At 33.8% G+C, this 22,874-nt stretch overlaps 1 protein-coding gene across 2 annotated transcripts in view; it reads right to left on the reverse strand.

The window, feature by feature from the left end:
• Positions 1–10,520: 10,520 nt before the first annotated feature.
• The window catches only part of FBXO8 (F-box protein 8), a 48,551-nt gene continuing 36,197 nt past the window's right edge, over positions 10,521–22,874 (reverse strand). For both annotated transcript variants that reach the window (XM_035721525.2, XM_035721529.2), the window contains exons 4-6: positions 14,490–14,608; positions 13,198–13,394; positions 10,521–11,153 (exon numbers count right to left, since the gene is read on the reverse strand). In XM_035721525.2, coding sequence (XP_035577418.2) covers positions 10,966–11,153; positions 13,198–13,394; positions 14,490–14,608 — 504 coding nt within the window. In that variant the 3' untranslated portion in view covers positions 10,521–10,965. The remainder of the gene's footprint in view (positions 11,154–13,197; positions 13,395–14,489; positions 14,609–22,874) is intronic.

Consider the following 22,874-nt stretch of genomic DNA (forward strand, 5'->3'; position numbering starts at 1 on the left):
CATGACCAAGAAGAGTATTTTCTGAACAGACAGTACCTTAGTTATCCAGTTCTGAAATTGTCCTGTGAAAGATTTTTAAATTGAAACAGGATGAATTTTTTTTATATCCAAGGCAGGTTATTGAAGTACTTAAATAGATGTTCGGATATGCGGTTTGAGAATACTTATCAATATCAATGTATTCATTCGACAACTATTTCCTTAGAGCCTAGAATATTTCATGCACTATGCTAAGTGATTGTGACAATATACATGTCTACTCTGCTATTTCTTCTACATTTTTATGCCGAGGACCCTCCCAAAATGTTATCTCAGCTTTCGTCTCTCATCTCTGCATTATTATACATTTCCAAACTAACTGCTGAATAATAATTCACATGATTGTCCTATTTATTCTTTAAATTTGAGAAGAGAGAACTCATTCTCTCCTAATCACCACCTTACCCCCAACCAAGCAAACTTGCCCTTCAATTGTGTCCCTTCATCTCCAATGGCAACACCTTCTTCAGACTATTTGGAGTAATTTTTAACCCCTTCCTCTTTATATCCAACAGCCCGTGGTTCACCAAAATGGTTCACTTCCAAAATGTCTCGCCAATCTTTCCTTCATTTCCATGCCCAGTAATGATGCTGAAGGTCAACTTCCATCATATTTCACTTGTGTAAGTAGGGGGGCCTCTTCACTGATTTCCTTGAATGTATTACATTCTGTTGTATTTCCATTTCATATTTTGGATAGGCTTTAGAGAGATCTTCCTAAATCACAGATCAGAAATGACACCATTCTTAATAAACTTTCTAATTGCCTACAAAAATAAAATATCAACTCACTATATTAGCTTACTTTCTCCAACCTATATGTTGTTTGTCGCTTCCATGAACTCGTCGCTCACACCTTATCTTCCAATCCCAGCAGATTAGTCAGCATCCCATGCTCCTCCTACGCTATGTTTCCATGACTTTGATCATGCAGTTCTCCCCCAAACACCTATTGAAATGACATTCATCTTTCACACTCAGCTAGTGTTAATGGTTCACTCTTCCTAAAATAGTTGCTTTTTTTTTCTTTTTAAAGATCTTTTAGTACATTTTCTTCTGCTGTTCATTAAGGTTAGTTGTATACAAAATGTCCTTGGGAGTCAGCATATTGATCCCTATAAATGTTCCTGTTAACCTCCAAAAGTCACATAACTTCTCCAGACCTCTGCAAAATTGTGGTGTTATATATAAAGTATTAGAGAACTGTATGGATTAAGATTGCCTTCCTCCCACTGAAGTCTTTGATGGTAAGGGACAGTTTTCTTTATTTTTGTCTCTTTCATAGAACCTGGTTCATTCTTCCTCACCCAAAATGAGCCATATTTAAATGCTTATTTGAATATTTAAATTAAAACTTCACTGTAATGCAAAGCAACATCCGAAACTGATACATGTTATAGGTACTTGGGGGTTACAGTGAACTTGAACATGTGAGAAATGTGATTTCTGTTAAATACTGAGAAAAGCACAAAATGCATCAGAATGGCTTTAAGGGAGCAGGCCATGCCTGTAATATGATCAGCTATATTCAGGTTTTAAAGAAATTAATGTAATAATAATTGAAAATGCTAGAAACTAAATTCTACACCTGAAACTAATGTTATACTGTATGGTAACTGAAATTTAAGTAAAAACTTGAAAAAAAAAAAAAAAGCATTAGAAATGTTTTGATTCCATGAAAAGGGAAGCTGGTGTGGAGGGGAAGGGCAAAGCATTGTTCCATTTAATGGTATAAAATAAAAAGAAATATGGAGCCAAATACTAGCCATACATAGTGCAAAGTGACTTCAGCTATCAAACTCTTAGCTGTGCAAAAATCCTCTCATTTCAGAGAGTGCATTTGGCTATGCTGTTTGATAAAAAGCATAAAGCATTTGATTCTAGTTGCTTGCTTGATTCCTTGCTCTGACTCCATGATCATCAATCAACTTTCTGGAGGCTGGTAAAAAGAATGTACTGATCACATTCAGTAAGTTATCATTGTAACATTCCCGTCAGTTCTAGATTTAAAAATCAATGACGTGAGAAATACATTGCTTGAAGTCTGTTGACAAAACCAGATTTCTGAGACTGAGAACCAGACCCAGAACGAACAAATTCATCATGGTAATAAATGCTACCCCAGGAACACTGTTACAAGGGCATTGGATTTCACCTAATCTAATCTGAGCTTGGCCTCATTCAAGAGTTTTTCAATTCTTTATCTTATTATTGACAATGGCTATAATCTTTTTTGAGTGGCATTTTGGAAAATACTATGCATTATTTTCTTTGTTCCAAGATTAACCAAGGAAAGGAGAAAATATGTATATATATATTTTGAATTACATAGTGAAAACAAATATCTCCAAAGTGAAATAAAATAAATAACTGAATTCCTTCATAAATATGATTACCTACATTGGATCTCACAGTCCATTTTTAGGGGGAAAAACATTAATGAAGCAGTTAAACTGCAACACTAAAATTGATACATATTAAAAATGTATATAATTTTTGAGAATTTTAAAGATTCAATAAATGATTTGACGGCCTCAGGATTGAAAATGACCTTGGCCTTGGAAGAAACTCACTGCCAATGTGATGGGTAAAAATGCGCTGCTATATACACATAGCTACTCTGTTTTGCTGCTTCTTATTGTCCTCTCAGTAAGAGCAGTGCCCTTGATAAACTTTTCTAGATGTCTCCACTTTTCTGGGCTCTTTTCTCAGCTGCCTCCCACAGAAGTGTAAGCAGATTCATTGGGAGTCTGGTGCTGGCAGAGGGTCTGTCTCCTCGGTTGCATACACTCGCAGTTCAGAAGAGATGACTCCTCCGACATTGTTTAACATGAAAGCATGCTTTATTCATGTTTTGTTTGGATAAAAATCGGCAAGTAATCATTATGTTAAATTTCTACAAAGGTAGTCTTCAAATGCCTATCATATCCTCACACTTTCACTATGCTTTTGTTGGAAGAAATTCCCTTTCCTCGAACTTTTCACATAGGGTTTTAAATAAGATGATAAACACTGGTCTTGTTTTTTTTTACAGTTAAACACCAAAGCAAAAATACATATTGCATTAACTATCCATAACTAACCATGTTCAGTAATTTGGTTTTAGCTAATTACATTGATTATTTTTAAAATTGAATACATAAATAAGTATAAAATCACAATTTTTCAGCTTAATTTAAAAACTTGATAATAAAACTGGGTTATGCTGATGGCTAAGATGTGTTTTCAAAAGGGAAAAATGATTTTACTTTTTAAGAATGCTTTGCTTTAATTCTTAAAAAAAAAAAGGAAAGCAGAAAGTAACCTGAGATCCTAGAATTCTTGTTTATTTTAATTTTTAAGATACATTAAGGAGACAGACATTTGTAAAGATTTTGGCTTTAAATAGTTTCTTTTGGAAAGCATCAACAACTTAAATTTTTCCTTTTTTTAAAATAATTGAAATATTTAAAATTAGTCACTTGCAAAAAAAAAAAAGAGTGAAAACATTATCTTAGGTATGTATGTCCCCAAAACTTACATATTTCTGATTCAGACTTTTAAACTGTCGATACCCAAGAGACAATGCCATTGACATGTACCTGGCACTAGTTCTGCCAGTTAATTTTTTCCCTGGAGAGTGGTTTTGGGCGACAGAGTGGCGTCCGGGCTTCCCGGGTTGTTGCACTGACAAACTGCAGTGGTGGTAAAGTCAAGGAGCCTGACAAAATCTCATTAATCATTTTAAATTAAATCCAACCTTCCTGTCCAACCGCGCCAAGAAGAAAGCCATTTTTTTTTTTTAAGCAAATGAAAATTTCCTCAGTAAAGATTTGGTATCTTTCTCTTGTTGGTCTTTAATTCAATCAGACAAAAATAATATAAGACAATCCACTTTTTGAAGCTTGAAAACAAAACATTTGTCCAGAAATGATTTAACAGATCAACTAAGTGTCTTTTAAAAATAAAGCAAATTCTGAATAAAAATACATGGAAACATTCTGAGGGAAAACTATACTAGTTAATTTAGGGACACCATTTATCTTTATTTTCTGAGTAGGTCAGGGAATTTATTTAGTTCTATCTAAAATATATGATCCTTAATAATATTTGAAAGAGGAAATGGGAAGATCATTATCCATATCTTGGTATATTTTACTCCAGTTTCTGTTTTCCAATCAGATTTTTGCAGTTTTATATGGTAATTGTAATGTGTGTGTGCACACATACGTATATAGACATATGTGCATAATTTCACATCCTTTTGGTATTCATAATTATTTGTAACTGCTTTCTCATTTTATTCATAAACATCATAGCTTCAGAGTAACACATGACGAGGATGTATTTTGGTCTACTTTACCACTATCTAGCATAGGATCTTGTAAATAGCATATACTCAAATATCTGCTAGTTATTTGTTTGAACAGCCCCCAAGTTTTGGGCATTCCAGTTCTTTCTTTTTTTTTTTCCTTGAATTAAAAATAATGGCAGAACTAATGGTGTAAGTAATATCTTTTTCCCTATTTTGGACTATTTCCTTAGGATGGCTTCCCACAGTGGACATATTCAGTTATGAATGCTTAAAAAGAAACTAGGCAGTTAATAGTGATATTTAAGAAGTTCACTTTAAACACAGAAAAACAGACTTCAATTACAATAAACAAATTGCTATTTTAAAGGTTAAGACTTCTGAATAAGCTTACTCTCATCAAACACCATATTAATCATATTGTAAAAAAATGTCAAAGATCAATTTAGAGAAGTAAAAAGATCAATGGTTTAAGCTCTTGAAATAAAAAAAAAGACAATCTTAAAGTAGTGATTCACCCAAATATTTAAAATCAGAAGTCCTCTAGAGATGAATTTATATCTAGAATAGCAGGTTGAATTTGTTTTTAAATATTTTTAAGAAGTTAACTCTAATATGCTGCAATTTGTAAATTGTGTACAACTGAAAGCTCCAAATATATATATATTTAAAATGGACGTAGTTAAACCATCTTTCTATGTGCTTATGTACAAACTAAACCAGATCTAAAATAATTCAGTTGGCCAAGGTCTATGTTAGGTACCGAGGGAGATACAAGAATAAAATTTCCACCACCTGAAAGAATTGGAACAGCTGCGCCAGAGAGGAAAGAGTGTAAGAGGATTTTGAAGGGTAAATAACATTTCAATAGGTAAATGTGGAGGAGAGGTTACAAGCTTTTAAGAAAACAAAACAAAAAACAAAACTAAAGGAAGGATGAAGATACAGGTTGAGATTAGAATGAGTTTTAAATCTGGAGGACTCAGTTTTTAAGTACTGTTTTTCCTTACCTTCTTCTTCTTCTTTTTTTTTTTTTTTTAAGTATACTAGAAAACACAATTGGTAATTGTGTATAGGAAAAATGCACTAGCAGTATGCGATTGGTGTGGTATGTTCTGGGCTTGAAACAGCACAGCCCTTAGTGGGGATGGAAGGTGTAGACAGGCCTGAGCTGTGGTGGACCATAAGTACTCTTGTGGGTTTCAGCAGAGCTCAGATTACGCATTGAGGGTAAGAGAATATTTGATCAGAGACAATATAAAAGCCATTAGCACTACTGTAACTAAAGAACTCAGCCTCAAGCGGAAAAGGTAGACCCAAAGAAGCCTGAATATAGATTGGACACAAACCACTTGGTTGAGCTGCACGTATTGCAAGCTCAGCATTCTTCTTGAAACCCTACTTCCCTAGCTCTTGGGATACCATGCTTCTCTGGTCCTTCTATAGTCTTCACAAACCCTCTGTCTATCAAAACCTAAAATGTTGTTTCCCCCCAATTTTTTTACTCAAACTGCTGAGAGTTCTTTCCAGTGTTTCACTTAACAAAACACCTTTTATTTACTAATATGATCCCAACTTAAATATCCAGCCTCTGCTTTTTTTCAGCCTTCTTCTCCAGCTGCAACCAATGTTCTATTGATACTTTCAATATTCAAAATATCCAAAAATTGGGATCGTTATCTGTTCCATATCACTCCACTGGTTGCTTCTCTTAGTAGCTACCTAGAATAGTAGGACAACCAGATTCTTATATCAAAAAACTTCCTTCAAAATCACTAAATCCTATCAATTTTCATTTTCATTTTTTATTCATTTCTCCTCTCTAAATCCTCTGCCACTTACCTAGTTCAAGCCTTATAATAGAAAGGCAGCCTCTGAAAGCTTTGCTGAATAAGTTATATTTGTGGTAGACCTTAGATGATGAGTAGGGGAACTTTAGATATAGAAGGGAGAGCAGGATGTCACAGAAATGCCAGTTTATAAAAGGTAAAGACAGATCAGACCACATTTGAGGAATGCTGGAGATAAGGCTTTAAAGAAAGATAAGCTGAGGCCAGATTGCACAGTCTTTTTTTTTTTTTTTTTTTTTAAAGATTGATTTATTTCAGAGAAAAAGGGAAAGAGAGTGCATGGGGGGCGGGTAGGGGTAGAGGAAGAGAAGCAGAGGAAAGAGGAAGCATGGAGCCCAATCGGGGCTCAATCCCAGGACCCTGAGATCATGACCTGAGCCTAAATCAAGAGTCAGATGCTCAACCAACTGAGCCACCCAGGCACCCTCAGGTTGTACAGCTTTATATGCCATGGTAAGGCTTAATTTTGTAGAAAGGAATGCATTGAAAGACTTTAAACAGATGTGTCATAAGGAGTTTTGGTTATAGAAAGATAAATTTGTTTTATCAGAAAGAAGATCCACTAGTTCTCAACTTTAGTCACTTGGAAATCCATGGGGACATTATTTGTATATTACAATAACTGAGGAATGCTACTGGCATCTAGTATGCAAAATCCAGGCATGTTAATGTCCCATACTGTAGAGGGCAGTATCCTGTAATGAATACCCTTCCCCCTAAGCCAGTAGGACCTCCATTGGAAAACACTGAATTTCTAATTGAGTAAGCATCCAGTAAACACTTATTATGCTGAGGGTTTTTTTTTATTATTTAATAGAGCATTTAGATTTATACTCACCTAGTTTTTTTTTTAAGATTTTATTTATTTATTCATGAGAGACAGAGAGAGAGAAAGGCAGAGACACAGGCAGAGGGAGAAGCAGGCTCCATGCAGGGAGCCTTACGTGGGACTTGATCCAGGGTCTCCCAGGATCATGCCCTGGGCCGAAGGCGGTGCTAAACCGCTGAGCCACCTGGGCTGCCCTCACCTAGTTTTTAAAATGCCAGGAATAAATCCCTATTTAGTAAGCAAGTAAGTAGTACAAATACTGTCCAATTAAAGAGAGATCTACTTCAAATGATGGCCAAGTAGCTCTTTCAGACCAATCCTTGAACAGATAAAACCACAAATTTTGGACAAAGTTTAGAAATCAACCACCTGAAAGTAATGGAAAGCAACCCAATATAGGCTGATCCTACATTGGAGAGAATACTTGGAAGAAGGGAATAGCAGTAGATGAGTTTCCCATTTTTATAGCTTTTGTCTGTGGGCAGCCCCCAGTCTGCATCCTAGAAGCCTTTTGTGTTACTGACTTGAAGAACCATGGGGCACAGTTTGGAGCAAAAGCAGCTGCAAGAAAATGAAGAAAGAAAAAATGGCAAGAGAAGAAGAGAAAGCACTCTAATTTTTGTGTATGAACTGTGCCCCAAACTCTGGTTTCTCTCTGAAATATGTACATACAGAAAAGATTCCAGGTTAAAAAAGTGAACTGACATTTGAGCAACTTCAGGGGAGCCAGAACTTGCAACTGAGTTCTTCCAGTTAACTTCCAGCTTTAAAAAAAAAAAAAAAAAAGAAAGAAAGAAAGAAAAAGAAAAAGTCTTTGGAGAAATGTATCATAATACGGGGTTTCTACATATTTTATTTGCCGTGTCCAGGACAAAGTCTGAATTACTAACATATGAAGAAACAGGAAAATATAATCTATTCTCAAAAGAAGAGACAATCAAAGAAGATAAAATGATAGAGATTTAAAGCAGCTATTTTACTATGTTCAAGGTTGTAAGGGAAAATGTGCTTGCAGTAAATGAAGACAGGAAATCTCAGCAAAGAAATATAAATTATAAAAACTTGAAGGAATTTCTAGAACCAAAAAGCACAGTAATTAAAATAGTTCATTGAATGAGCTTAAAAGAATGATTACAAAAGAGTCAGTGACCTAGAACAGAGATCAAGAGAAATAATCCAACTGAAGAAAAGAGGAAGATAAAAAAAAATCTGCAAGATGGTATCAAAAGTTCTAGCATATGTATAAAAGGGGAGAGAGGAATGAGACTGAAGAATAATTGACAAAAAAAAAACTCAGAGGAAAATGGGATTTTTATACATATAAGGAGAAAATTTGAATATACGGACTTCTCACTGGAAACAATGGAGAACAGAAGACAGTGGAGGAATATACTTAAATGCTGATGAGGGTTAGAAACTGTCAACACAGAATTATATATGCAGCATAAGTATTCTTCAAAAAGGAAACCAAAATAAAGACATTTTCATGTACAAGGAAACTATGATAATTGATTGCCAGCAGACCTGAACTGTTATAGATGTTAATATTTTTCAGGTTGACATGAGTGATACTCCAAGGAAACTTGGATTTTCAGGAAGGAATAAAACCATTAGAATGATAATGTGGGTACATATAAATGAGGGTTTTTTCCGTTGTTTAAAATGTATATGACAAAAAAAATGTATATGACTACTCAAAGCAAATTATTACATTGTGGAGTTTGTAAAATATGCTATCTGTAATACATATGACAACTATAAGATAACAAATGTAGGAATTGGGTAAACATACCTATATGGTTACAAGGTTTCTATATGTTAAGTGAAGGGGTACAAATATTAACTGTAAATAGGTTATGTAAGGTTGAATATCTTGATATGGGCTTTGTTTACTCAAGTACATGGATTTATTACGATTCATGGATTAGTACACTTAATATTTTTGCATTTCATTGAATGTAAATTTTACCTATAAAGAAAAAAGAATTTTTAAAAAGTGGATCTCTAGCTAATCATATACAAGTTGAATTCTATAGGAACAAAGTGTGCTGGTGTCTGAAACTTATATTACCTGTATCAAAACAATAAGATGGGTTGATTGATGAACTGAGGGATGGATAAATATCTGCTAAAGTGAATGCAGTAATACTCTAATTGTAGTATCCACATAGTGGTTATATAGGTACTCTCTATAAAATATTTTAATTTTCATGCTTGAAAATTTTCATTAAAAAATGTTAAAAAAATAATACTGCCAATCTACATATATAATCTGGCCAGGGCAGAAAAAAATAAGAACAGGAAAAAGGGGAAAGTTGGAAATGTAGGATACAAAAAAGAAATATAAGGAAAGAAAAGAGAATACAACTAAAACAGAGGTAGAGAAAAACCTAATGGTAAGGGAGAGACAGGGATAGGAAAAAAAAGAGATAGGGCAAGATGCCTGCCATTCATGGGAAAATACAAATGATACAATGTTATCATTACTGTTGGTCTTCTCAAAGTTTTCAATAAATTAGTTTTGAAGTTAAAAATTACAAAGAATTATTTTGTCATGGAATTCAAAATTATGCACATGTGAAAATTTAGGTATTTTCCTCAAGATCTGAGAACTTGTTTGCTTCCAGCCTAAAAGTCCCTTTGACTTCCAAAACTGTCACTACCTATGTCTTCTCACTGAAAATTCTTATTACCAACCACTATTCAGTTAGGACCAGATCTGGAAAGAAGCTGGGACTGTACACTTCTGGTAAAAAGTTTCTACTCTTCTGAGTTCCTCCCCCTTGGCTAGCAGCTCTACTCATCACATAGTGTTTCATTTCAAAGCTGTTGCTTTTTACTTAGGAGTATTCCCAGGAAACTTCTGACTTACATATAAATAAATATACTGTTCTTTATCATTTCAATGCTACATATTTCATAATTATAATTGTTAATTAAGCTATGTTTATACACTTGCTCTCCATGAAGCACTATTTTTCTTTTCGTTACCACTCATGTAATATCTATGAAGGCAGGGCCTATGTCTAGGTATTGCCACTACCCAGCCCAGTGTTTAGTACACAGAAGGCCCTTAGTAAATATTTATTGAATGAATGAATGAATAAAGATAATTTATTCATTTATAATATCCCTTTGTCAACTGATTCTAAACAGAAATCATCAAGTTAAGAGAATGGTAAAGCTTGACTAATCACAAAAGATATAAGTTCTAAAACCATTCTGTTCCTATATATATGAATCCCAGATTTTAACATAATTTGCTATCTCAAATGCTTTAAAGGACTTAATGAGAAAAGAGTAACCCAGAACTTTTAAAAATGGAAGGTTAAGTGATGAATTTATACTATAAAAATAAGTGCTTGTTTTGCTTATTACTAGTAATAAATCAATACTCTTTTCAAAGTTCAAAGGAAAGAGAAACTGGTATTGGTTTTTATCCAAGTGAGATCCAACTTTTATGAAGATAGTAATAAGCTCAGATCACAATCAAATAAATTTCAGAACTCAGTTTGAGAGAAAAAGAAAAGGCTTTAGTTAAAATCTTTACAATAAAATAATTATGATTATAAATCTCTTTAGTTAAATATGTACACATTACATGGTATTTTAAAAAAAGAATGAAAATGAGTAGTTTTTCAAGCAAATCTAATGCACAAATATACCATCTTTTAGAGTATGTCAGTTTAACATTCTTAAACAGCTGGGTCAGACAATGGCTCTGCTTTGTGCAAAACATGATAAGCAAAATTAAGAAAAATTCTGCAAAATTCTTTAGTTCCCCAAGGAAATTACTAAAAAAGAAAATAGTAAAAGAAAAAAAAAGGTGTACACTCGAGCTTGATTGTATATAGAGGCTAGAATGACCAGCACTAATGTAACCCCCATATCTGCTAAATAAGTCCTTGGGTAACTTTAGTTTGAAGTTAATAGTTGAAGTCCTAGCAATTGTGCTTTTATGCAGCCACATGGCCAATAAGGTAGATGTTGTCATACAGGTGCCCTACAAAATCTTCACTAATGTTTTGAGCAGCACGACGGGTATTTCGAATAAATTCTCTTTTTGACATTTTATTCTTCACATGAGGGCTAGTGAGGTCAATGGAAAGTAGAATCAAAGAGTAGCACAGTACATAGACAGCATCTGGAATTAAAAATAAACACCTCCAATTATTAGGTGGTTTGAAAAATATCCCAAAGGCATTATCTAATATGATAATCTTCATAATTTAAAGAAATTGAGATTAGATCATCACTATACAGAATGACCAACTCATCCCAGTTTGCCTGAGCCTTTTCCAGTTTTAGCATTGAAAATCCTGTGTCCTGAACATGATAGACTCCTAACTCTGGGAAACGAACTAGGGGTGGTGGAAGGGGAGGTGGGCGGGGGGTGGCGGTGACTGGGTGGCCGGCACTTTGGTGGGCACTTGACGGGATGAGCACTGGGTGTTATTCTGTATGTTGACAAATTGAACACCAATAAAAAATAAATTTATTGGAAAAAAAAAAAAAGAAAAAAGAAAATCCTGTGTCCTGGGAAACTCTTCAGTCCTGGACAAACAAGGATGGTTGATCATCCCAACTAACAATTCACTGAGTATTTTCTTTAACTAATAAATAATTTTATTTTATTTTATTTTTTAATTTTTATTTATTTATGATAGTCAGAGAGAGAGAGAGAGAGAGAGAGAGAGAGAGAGAGGCAGAGACATAGGCAGAGGGAGAAGCAGGCTCCACGCACCGGGAGCCCGACGTGGGATTCGATCCCAGGTCTCCAGGATCGCGCCCTGGGCCAAAGGCAGGCACTAAACCGCTGCGCCACCCAGGGATCCCCCAACTAATAAATAATTTTAGAATAGTTCAAGATTTTATAGTGAAAGCTCATTCTAAATTTAATAATTTTAGAATTGGCTTTATTTTCATCATTGCTTTCAAATGTGATATTTCCATTCAACTATCCATAAAATACACTTGAAATGTTAGTATATCTATCTTCCCATTAAAAAAAAGCCACATATTTACATAAAATGTTTTTTATAAAAATATAATTGGGGGGCAGCCCAGGTGGCTCAGAGGTTTAGCGCAGCCTTCAGCCCAGGGCTGATCCTGGAGACCAGGGATCGAGTCCCACATCGGGCTCCCTGCATGGAACCTGCTTCTCCCTCTGCCTGTGTCTCTGCCTCTCTCTCTGTGTCTCTCATGAATAAATGAATAAAATCTTTAAATTAAAAAAAAATATATATATGTAACTGGGAAGTATTTAATGACAAAGACATGTATTAACTTAGTACTCAAAAATAAAAAGTAAACAACTTATAAGATTATTAACTTAATATCCTCATTTTAGGTATGCATTTTAAAGGTCCATGGAATTTATGTATCAATTTCAAAAGTAAATTTTTAGAGAAAAGATTGCTAAACCTGAGTAGCATGCAACAACAACAAAATGTCTTTATATATGCCCAAGGCAATATCGGATGTTTACTATCAAAACAATAACAAACCTCAAGATACTTGCTACTATTATTTGCTACAACTACTTGCTACTACTATGGGGTTTTTATTTCAGATTCCTGCAGTCTTAATAAAGCAAAATTGAACATTTTGTCTTATAAAAGCATTTTCAACAAATTTCATATGATGGGTAAATGTTTTATAATCTCCACTTAATAAACACAATAAAATTTTTGAGATAACAAGAAAAGTAGAGCTCTGTCAAATGAAGAAATACACAGGATACTCAGGCTATCTTGTGCGCACGTAGATACATACTTATACACACAAGTTATAAAAATTAGTTGTATTAAAAAATTTTAGTAGAAAAATTCTAGGTGTTAACCTATGTAGTATGTGGACTATGAAAAGCTTCAAAAATAATTTCTCAAGTTTTTAGTTAAATTAGTAATAATATGTAATTCTCAAATAAGAATTTTAATGAATTTATAGCTAAGTCTTTCTTCCTACAAGTGTGTTTACTACATATAAATGACAAGCATGATAAACTATTCTAAGCTCACATAAATGTTGTATTCTATAGAATTAGTCATTGCTACAAGTAGTAAAAGAAGTATTCGTAATTACTGAAAGAATGTTTCCCCATGGTGAGAAAAAAATGCCTCATGTACAACTATTTTTACCTGGAGATGGGAAGGGGGATAGAAGAAAGTCACTATATATATTCTTACCAGGACTAAGGCCAAGTTCTCGCATTAAATCAGGGTTACAAGCACAGAATCTATGTGAGAACTTTGTTATGAGAGTTTCAAGATATTCTCCACGCTCTTCAGGGGCATGGATATGACGAAAAAATTCTCTCAGTGCATTGGGCAAAAATTGATTTCTAAAATTATGCAATGTTACAAGGTCATCCAAGACATCTCTCCTAGTGGAAAAAAGAAAAAGATACAGCTTTAGTTAACATTTCTCCACTTAAAAAATGATAAAGACTCATAAATTATGTTTTTGGGTGAAAATATTTTATTACTGATTCTAGATCACCTACTCCTACAAAATATACATAATCCTTAAAATTAAAAAAATACAACTCTGATTAATTTTTAAATCTCTTGTGGATAGGTTATAATAAAGTAAGGTAAATTTAGTAATTCTATTTAGACTTTAGTAATTCTAAATATAAAATGAATTAAAAATAAATTTTGCAATATTAAAAGGGCCAGCTTCTTTTCAAGTGTCTTTTTGGCTAAATTCAAACAGTAACAGAATTCTTTATGTTTTTACCTATAAAAATAATAAGAGTTCTCACTTTCCACACCAATCCACACCACCAAAGGTAACAACTATTTATGTAGGCTTAAAAATAAAATGTCAACATATAGTATATATTTTTTCTAGTATTTGTTTTTATTTCATATGATATACTGTGAACAGTTTTCTATGTCTTTGCACACAGATCTAAGTCATTCTTTTTAATGGCTCAACAGTATCCCATCTTATGGATGTAACAATTCTACTTATATACATTTAGGCTATCTATAATTATACAAATACTTGTGTATATGTGTGTACATATATGTGTATATATTTGACTAAATATATGTATGTATGTGTGTGTATATATATAATTTTTATATATACATACATATTTTTATCAATGGCATTCTAATAAATAGCCATCCTTTGTTATAATATGGTTCCAATTCTTGCTGAACTTAACTATGATTATATGACCATAATCTTTAATTTCTATCAATTGTTTAAGGTAGGGATAGGAAAATTATAGCTACTAGGCCAAATATGGCCTACTATCTATTTTTGCAAATAAAATTTTGTTAGAGCACAGTCATATTCATTTGTTTACAGACTGCATTTTCAGGCTACAATGGCAGCTATAAATAGCTGCAAGAAAAATTTCTCCACTAGATGACTGAAATGTAGTATGGTTTTAAAAGTAAAGTAATGCTTTTAATGAATTAAGCTTTACTAATTTCTGATGAAAACTTAAAAAAATTGTTTTTACCTTTCATCAAGATAGATTCTCAGTTTTTTCCAATTTAGTGTTCTTGTACAGAAGATAAACTTTGCTATTTCCTTTGGTGAGTCATCTAGGATACCCTTGGACATAAAGTAGTTCACTCCCTAAGGCAGAAAGACAAGTCTACATAAATAAAGTCAGTCTTTATTTATAAATTTTAACAATTAGGCAATAGCAGAACAATAGCCATAAATTCTTTCCAGCATTAATAGACTTTTTATAGCTTTAACATGCAAAATACAAGCTAGAACTTGAGCTGAAACTATTACTTGTGGTTGATAGTTTACATGCAATGAAAAGTAGGAAATTCAAAGTTAAGACTCCTAAAGAAATCCTAATTCAATTTTCTGGCTCATGTCAGGTAAAACTAACTATACGGAAATACGGCTTACATGGTAGTGGTGGCTGGGGGAGGAACTACTATACAGATTTTAAAATAAGCCTGTAGCAAATGCTTTTCCACTGCCTAATAAAAAAACATGATTTCTTAAAGACATAGTCTAATACACTATTTAAGGAAAAAGCTTGAGAATAAGATTCTCCAAATCAAAGATCAACAAATTTATTCTGTAAAGAAAAAAAATTAAAATTTAACTTAAAGTAGGCCCAGTTCCAGGCAGGTTTATGGTCTATACACACTTTAGGCATCATTACATTCTATAAAAATTTAGCTTCAACATATAGTGAGGCAAAAATGTAAGAAGACAAATCAATTTTAATGTTTTTTTTTCATAGGATTTATCTTTGAATTTCCTTTTCCCTGCATGCAAAGTTTTCCAGAGAAGCATTATCCACAGTTTGTACCTATCTTAGATTTAAATCAACAACAACAAAACATCAACAAAAAAAATTGAACACTGAAACCAATGTTTTCTCATGTATATGGAGGTCACATTCAAATAAATACCTTATGTGGATTTGAATGTGCAGTTATTGAAATAAAAGGCAGGTGTGTTTATTTCAACTCGTAGTTATCCAGATACATGCGTTCCCATGAATACTTATGTCTGGATAATAGCACACTGTGTGCAGTTAATTAGTAGAGAAAATGATGTATTATATACACGCAACATACTGTTTTCACACATAAATTCCTTCAGCATTTCTTCCCTTTTACAAACACATATAGTACTCAGAAATATTGCACCCATTAAGAATTCAAAAAGTTAGAAGAATTTTTATGACTCTTCTAGATAAAAAAGTCTCATAAAATTTTTATATTAAAAAATTACAAAGCAATTTGGTACCATGAGGTAATGCCTTTGAAAGTTTATAATTATCTATAAATTGTAATTCAAAGATAAGATTTTTTAATATAAAACTAATTTTATGAGCCATGAGGATAATATCCTAATGGCAATGTTATCAGTTTCTCATGTGAATTTTAATAGTACAAAAGCAGTGCTAAAGCACTAATTTCAAAAATGTATATAAGAAGGGCAGAATGTGATAACATGAAACTTTCTAGTCAACTCAATCATAAGCCATATTTCAGACTGCATCCTGGATACAAAGCTAGGAAATACAACATGGTCAAGATGGAAAGCCAAACAATTTGTTTGGAATGAGACTCTCAGCAATTATCTGAGGGGGGCAGGAACTAAAGAAATAGTAATGCTTGTTCCATCCTTTCCTCCATTAGTTTGAATAATCGAGAGTTGACTGTATGTTTTAATTTCATCTACTTAGTAAAAATTATCAGGTTTGATTTTTTTCCCAAAATTCCTCCATTTAAAAGAATATTTCAGAAGTATTTGCAGTGCTTAATTTTAATCTAAGTAATTCAAACCCCAAGGGACACCAACTAAATATTATTTAATAGCTTTTTTATTTATAACTACTTGTAAATCAATATTTCAGAATGTAAAACTAATTCTAATCAATTTATAAAACTATACAAAATATTAAAAAACACTAAATGATCCATTAAATAATACATAATTCTCTATATGATATATGTGTTTTAATATCATTTGGTGCTTCTTAGTTACAAATGAACATTGGTATTTGCCTCATGTAAGCATCCTAAAAATAATGTTGTTGATAATTTCCTAAGAAATACATGTTTTAGGAATTTAATCTTTCACCTAATTTGAAGTCTCCAAGATCACTCATATACAGAGGAGTAAGCATGAACACAGTCATACAGCTTTAAACTCAATCCTGAAAATGAAGGACACAGGTTGAAATAAGCCAACTCTGTTGGTTTTATGAGGAAAGGAGGCATCAGTTTTCAAGCCTGGGATTTCTCTGGATAGGAAGATTACTTCAGAAGGGCTATCAAAGTGAAGGGTCAAGGGATGTGAATGAAATAGGAAAAGGCATAAGATCAGATTATAATTTTCTTCAGTAAGCAAGCTGGCAACCATCTGAATTCCTATCTTGTTACGTAAGCAATGAACTACAAAAGAAAACACAGTAAGAGATTTGTTGAATAACCATACGTTTGTTTAATAAGTGGTGTAAGTATTTTTTTTATTTTTAATACAGTTTTAGAAGAATGGTACAGAGAAATCCCTAGAACACATAGCACATTACTAATCTGGACTAGGGCTCTCAGCAGAGTGAGAGTATGCATGTGGTGTCTCACAGACAAAGGAAATCATGAATATTAATATTAGTCTATACTAACAGTTTCCAGAAAAGGGGAAGGCTGTACAAAGTGTCAGAAAAGGCACTACTTTCCACATAATTCACTATAAAAGTGTCTGATTCTGGATGTCACATTTTGTGGGGCATACTGACAAACTAGAATTTATCTGGATAAAGGAAATCAGGACCTGATAAGATTGTTGAAGGGTCTAGAATTCCTGTTAGATAAGAAAGAGGTGAAGGATGTAGTGATATTAGCCCTAAAGAACAAACTTAGGAAAGGAGATTAAGACTAAGACAGCTGAAAGGCTTTATCAGAAGGAAAAAGGAACAGGCATTATGTGTAGTTTTAGTGAAGATCTTAAACTGATTAAAACTACAGAACTTCTTCCCAGAAAAATTCACATACACATTTTTAAATTATAAATTAAATGCCTGAAGCCTAAGTAAGGACTGCAGGTTAGGAATCCCTATTCTAGATGATGTAGGAGCATGGTTACTGAGTGCCAGTAATAAGGAGAAGGTTAGTGCCATGTAAGGAAGGTCATGCTTGCAATTTTACAGCTGAGTTGTTCAAGGCCAATAGTTCGTCATTTGTTTGATTCATTTTTTTTTTTTACATTTCCAAAATAAGCTTAAGTTTCAAAATTATTAGTTTATTTTGATTGCTTAATCTACACACATTTTACTCCATTATCTCTTCACTGTTCAACTTGCAGAATTATCTGAATTGTTAGAGTCATAGTATATATAGTTCCTTTTCTTTCACATGGGAATAATTCTAAGACATTTTTGTCTTTCAACTCGAAGATAAATTATGATAGTGTCAGTCCTACAATGAATTGGCTCCATAGAATAAAGGGAAGTTTTTGTCATCTGGAAGAAAACTATTGATCAAAATGGATTTTATTTAAAAAATAGTTTTAAAGGACTGTTACAGTGGGATAAATAAAATTCCTGTTATAAAAATAGATTGGATATATAAAGATTCATATTTCTCTGGAAGACCATAAATGTATATATTCATATTAAAAATCTTAAATTCTTTAGTAAGGTGTTTTATTTTTATTTAAAAGAGAGCATGTGTGTGAGCGTGTGTGTGTGTGTGAGTGTGTGTGTGTGTGTGTGTGTCTGTCTGCACTCCATGCTCAGTGAAGACTAGGAACTTGATCTCACAACCCTGAGATCATGACCTGAGCTGAAATTAAGAGTCAGATGCTGAACCAACGGAGCCACCCAGATGCCCCAGTAATGTGATTTTTAAAAGTATCCATTTAACTTTAGATTTAAATATAAAGATAGACACTCAAAGACTAGTTTGTAAAACAGATGTATGTATGCTGTATATATGTGTAGATAGGTATGTATCTGCTTTAAAAGCATTTCTGAAACACTGACTCAAAATATATTAAAATGATCTATATCTTCATTTAAAATGTATTAAGTGCAAGGTATATATGCAAGGTACTCAGTGATAGACACTGAGAAGTATACATTTTTGCTCTAAGAAAATCTAAAGTTTATCTGGGGAGATAAGATAGGTACACAAATAACTAGTAATCGAGTATGACAGGGCCTAAATGAACAAGTATGAAAAATAAGCACTTCAGTAGTTCAGGAAAGGAAAAATCACTGTGGGACAGGACACTTAGACAAGTTTTCCTGGGATATCTACTTTGAAGGAATGGTACAAGTTTAGATAGCTCAGAATGAGGGGAACACTGGAGATGAATATTTTACTTGATATAGTATATGAGCAAAAGCATTATAATACAAAAAAAAGGCAATTTTCAGGAAATAGGGGAACTATTTTGGGTTTGAGAACAAGTCTGGAACCAAACTGTAGTAGGAATAGCACTGAATTTTAAGGCAAGAAGTTTATTTTCTACCTTATATGTAACTGGAAGCCTCTGAAGGCTTTTTAACATGATGAAGCAATGGCCTGTAATATAAATTTGATAGTAATATAAAGAGAAATAATAAAAGGGAAATTACACAGTAGGCTACTACAATTGTCCAGGCTTGAAGCAAAATAAATGCAAAGGAAAGAATCTATTCTAAAAACATATGAAAAAATCCCCCACACATGTTACATATGTATATGAAAATAAGAAGTGAGAGCACATGCTACCATGCTGGCTATCAAGCCAAGGAATAATGAAAAGTGAAAAATAAAGTTAACTGATGTTTCTGGCTTAGATGAAAAGGGAAATGACTGACAAGGGGGAAAAATTCACAAGTTATAGAGAGTGTTGATTTAAAGGAAACAGTAATGGGTTTGGACTTCAAAATTTTGGACTTTCAGGTGATGACAGATAAAACTAAAAGGGAAAGTAGGCAGTTGGCAATGTAACAAGACATTAAAAAATGCAGGTTCAAGGTACAGACTAAGGATCTTGAATAAAAAGAATCAATCAGTAAAGGAGTAGCCAGAGATGGAAGAAGGCAGATACAGGATAACATCCCAGAGGCTAAAAATCATTGAAATGTAAAGAAAAGGATATACAATGCAATTACCTACTATAATTGAAAGATCATAATTTTCAAAAGAGCGATCAAAATCATGGCTCTGCCACTTAATGATTTTGTGAACATAATTTACTCAAAATTTGAACCTCAGTTTCCTAATCAGTGAAAATCTTATTTAAGTGGTTATTGTGAAGATACAAAAGTGTCTAGCCTAGAACATAGCTTGTTTCCCTTTTCCTTTAGGCAGCTCAAGGAGATTAGAATGGGAAAGAGGGTAACGGATTTGGTGATTGGGGAAAAAAGAAAGTAGTGACTTTTAAGGGGTCTCTTTTCACAGCATAATGGGGACTCAAGTCTAAGAAGAAAGCTAAGGAATGAGCTAAAGTTAAGGAAACTGACAGCTCACTCACTTGAAAAATTAGTACAAAGGAGGAAAAAATATTAAAGAACATTAAAATTAAAGGTCAAGAAGAGAAACAAATGCTTTATTTTTTAAAGTATTTTATTTATTTATTCATGAGACACACACACACACAGAGAGAGAGAGAGAGAGAGAGAGAGAGAGAGAGACAGAGAGACAGAGAGGCAGAGACACAGGCAGAGAGAGAAGCAGGCTCCATGCAGGGAGCCTGACGTGGGACTTGATTCCAGGTCTTCAGGATCAGGCCCTGGGCTAAACCACTGAACCACCCAGGCTACCAATAACAAATGTTTTATCAAGACCATTGTGACCCATGAATGTGAGAAGACAAAAGAAAGAGCATCAACAGGGAGAGGAAAAAACTGACATAAGAGCAAGAGATCATGGGAGCAGCAAGTGGAGATTTGGGGACCCAGGGGAAAGACTGAAAATACAAGTGGAATTGAAACTCATCACACTCTGGCCAAGGTCCAAACACTCCCCAAGGAGAAAAGCCTGCAAGGAGAAAGCCTGCAGAGGACTGCCCTGAGGGATAGAGCAGCCACACATAACAGAGTGGCAGAATACACGAGGCATACACCAGAGACACTTCCTGAAGTGCCAGGCCCTGGGCAGTATCTCACTCCTTGTTCATAAAGTCATTACTCTCAGGAGCAGGAAATATAACTTGCTTTCTTAACACAGAGAAGACAGAGACCTAGACAAAAGGCCAAGATGGAGAAATTCATCCCAAAAGGAAGAACAAAAAAAGGTCACAGCCAGGGATCTAATCGAAACAGGAAATATGCCTGCTCCACACTTTAAAGCAACAATTATAAGGACATTAGCTAGGCTTAAGAAAAGCATAGAAGACACCTAGGGAATCCCTCACTGCAGGGATAAAAGAGCTTAAAACCAATCAGGCCAAAATGAAAAATGCAATAACCAAGATATTTGAAACTGACTGGATGCAATGACCACAGGGATGGAAGAAGCAGAGGAACAAATTAAGTGATACAGAAGACGGAATTATGGAAATTATGAAGCTGATCAAAAGAGGGAAGGAAAAATCTTGGATCATGAAGGTAGACTTAGGGAGGTAATAATGCTTTCTGAGACTGGAGGACAGGACAATATGCTGGTTCAGAGACAGGCATATTAAGAAACTGACAAAGGCAGAATGTAGAGTCCATATTGGTTTCTTCTTAGGGTATATATACCATCTAGAAAGAGTTGGAAAAGAGAGCTCAATTGGATCCCACAGTGAAGTGGTAAAGATTTCTATCAGCAATGGTGTGGGCAAAACAGGGAATCCATTAGGAGCAAACAAAAGGAGTATCAAGCAGCAGGATGAACCCAGGCTATGTTAATGTAAATTCATCCTATTACATTAACATAAATTCATCCCACCTCATGTTAAGTTTTCTTTAATAGAACAAATGCTGTAGTAATTCAAGAAAAAAATTAAGAAATTTTGTAAAGTAGACTCCACTGGGTATGTTACTAAAAAATGTTATGCAAGTGATATAGCCCCAAGACTTACATGATCAGATTAGAGTGGTGAGTTGTTTCAATGTAATTTGTTTAGGAGGCAGACAAATAATTCAAGAAATCATGAACAGGTAGCCTACACCAATATTAAGAAGGAATTTAGAATAAAAAAAATGTGTTGGATAAAGAAGATGTGGTATATAGACAATGGAATACTACTCAGCCATCAAAAAATGAAATCTTACCATCTGCAACGATGTGGATAGAACTTGAGGGTATTATGCTAAGTGACATAACTCAATCGGAGAAAGATAATTATCATATGATTTCACCTATATGTAGAATTGAAGAAACAAAACAGAGGATCATAGGGAAAGGGAGGGGGAAAAATAAGACAAAATCAGAAAGGGAGGCAAACCATAAGAGACTCTTAACTATAGGAAACAAACAGGATTGCTGGAGGGGAGAGGTGTGAGGGATTGGGGTAACTGGATGATGAGCATTAAGGAGAGCTCATGATATTATGAGAACTGGGTGTTATATACAACTGATGAATCACTAAATTACCCCTGAAACTAATAATTGAATTTAAACTTAAAAAAGAAAAAGATATGTTGGGGCTTGGTCATCTATTTTTTCTTATTTTTTTTAAGAATGGCTCTTCTCCCATAATTCATGTTTTAAGACACATTTACTTTGTCATATGTCTTCTATTACATCAATACCCACATTTTCTCTTCCCTTTTAATAAAGCCTTATTTTTTGATTCAAATCATTATCCACAGTGTGCTTCAAAAGCAAAATTTACTATACATATGTTCAGAACCAGAAATCATAGAGAATAGAGTGAATTCTAGAAAACTAGGTAAGCAAAGCCAAATGAAAAAGAACCAACTGTTGTTGCAAACCTAAAGCTGACTTAAAAAATACATAGTCTTAATTAAAAAAACAAAACCCCCTGACCACTGGTACTGAAAGTACTGGCTGGCTATTGGCATGGACACCTGGCAAAAACATTATGTAGCAGTTTGTATCAATAACAGAAATCACTAATGAAACAAAATTGGGAGTACCCTTGTTTTCTTAAGAACAGCATAATAAAGACATTTAGAAAAAACCTTGGTTTAACTAATTTTGTTCAAATTTTACAATGTAAAATCCAGAACCATGGCTACTATTTTTTCAAGTAATAAGTCTATCCTTAGAGCATTATATAATAGAAAGCATACTGGATATTCCATTTAGTTTTTTTTAAAATTTTTTATTTATTTATGATAGTCACACACAGAGAGAGAGAGAGAGAGGCAGAGACATAGGCAGAGGGAGAAGCAGGCTCCATGCAGGGAGCCCGACGTGGGATTCGATCCCGGGTCTCCAGGATCATTACCTGGGCCAAAGGCAGGCGCTAAACTGCTGCG

The sequence above is a fragment of the Canis lupus genome, chromosome 25 (assembly GCF_003254725.2).
Source record: "Canis lupus dingo isolate Sandy chromosome 25, ASM325472v2, whole genome shotgun sequence".
Taxonomy (NCBI): Eukaryota; Metazoa; Chordata; class Mammalia; order Carnivora; family Canidae; genus Canis; species Canis lupus.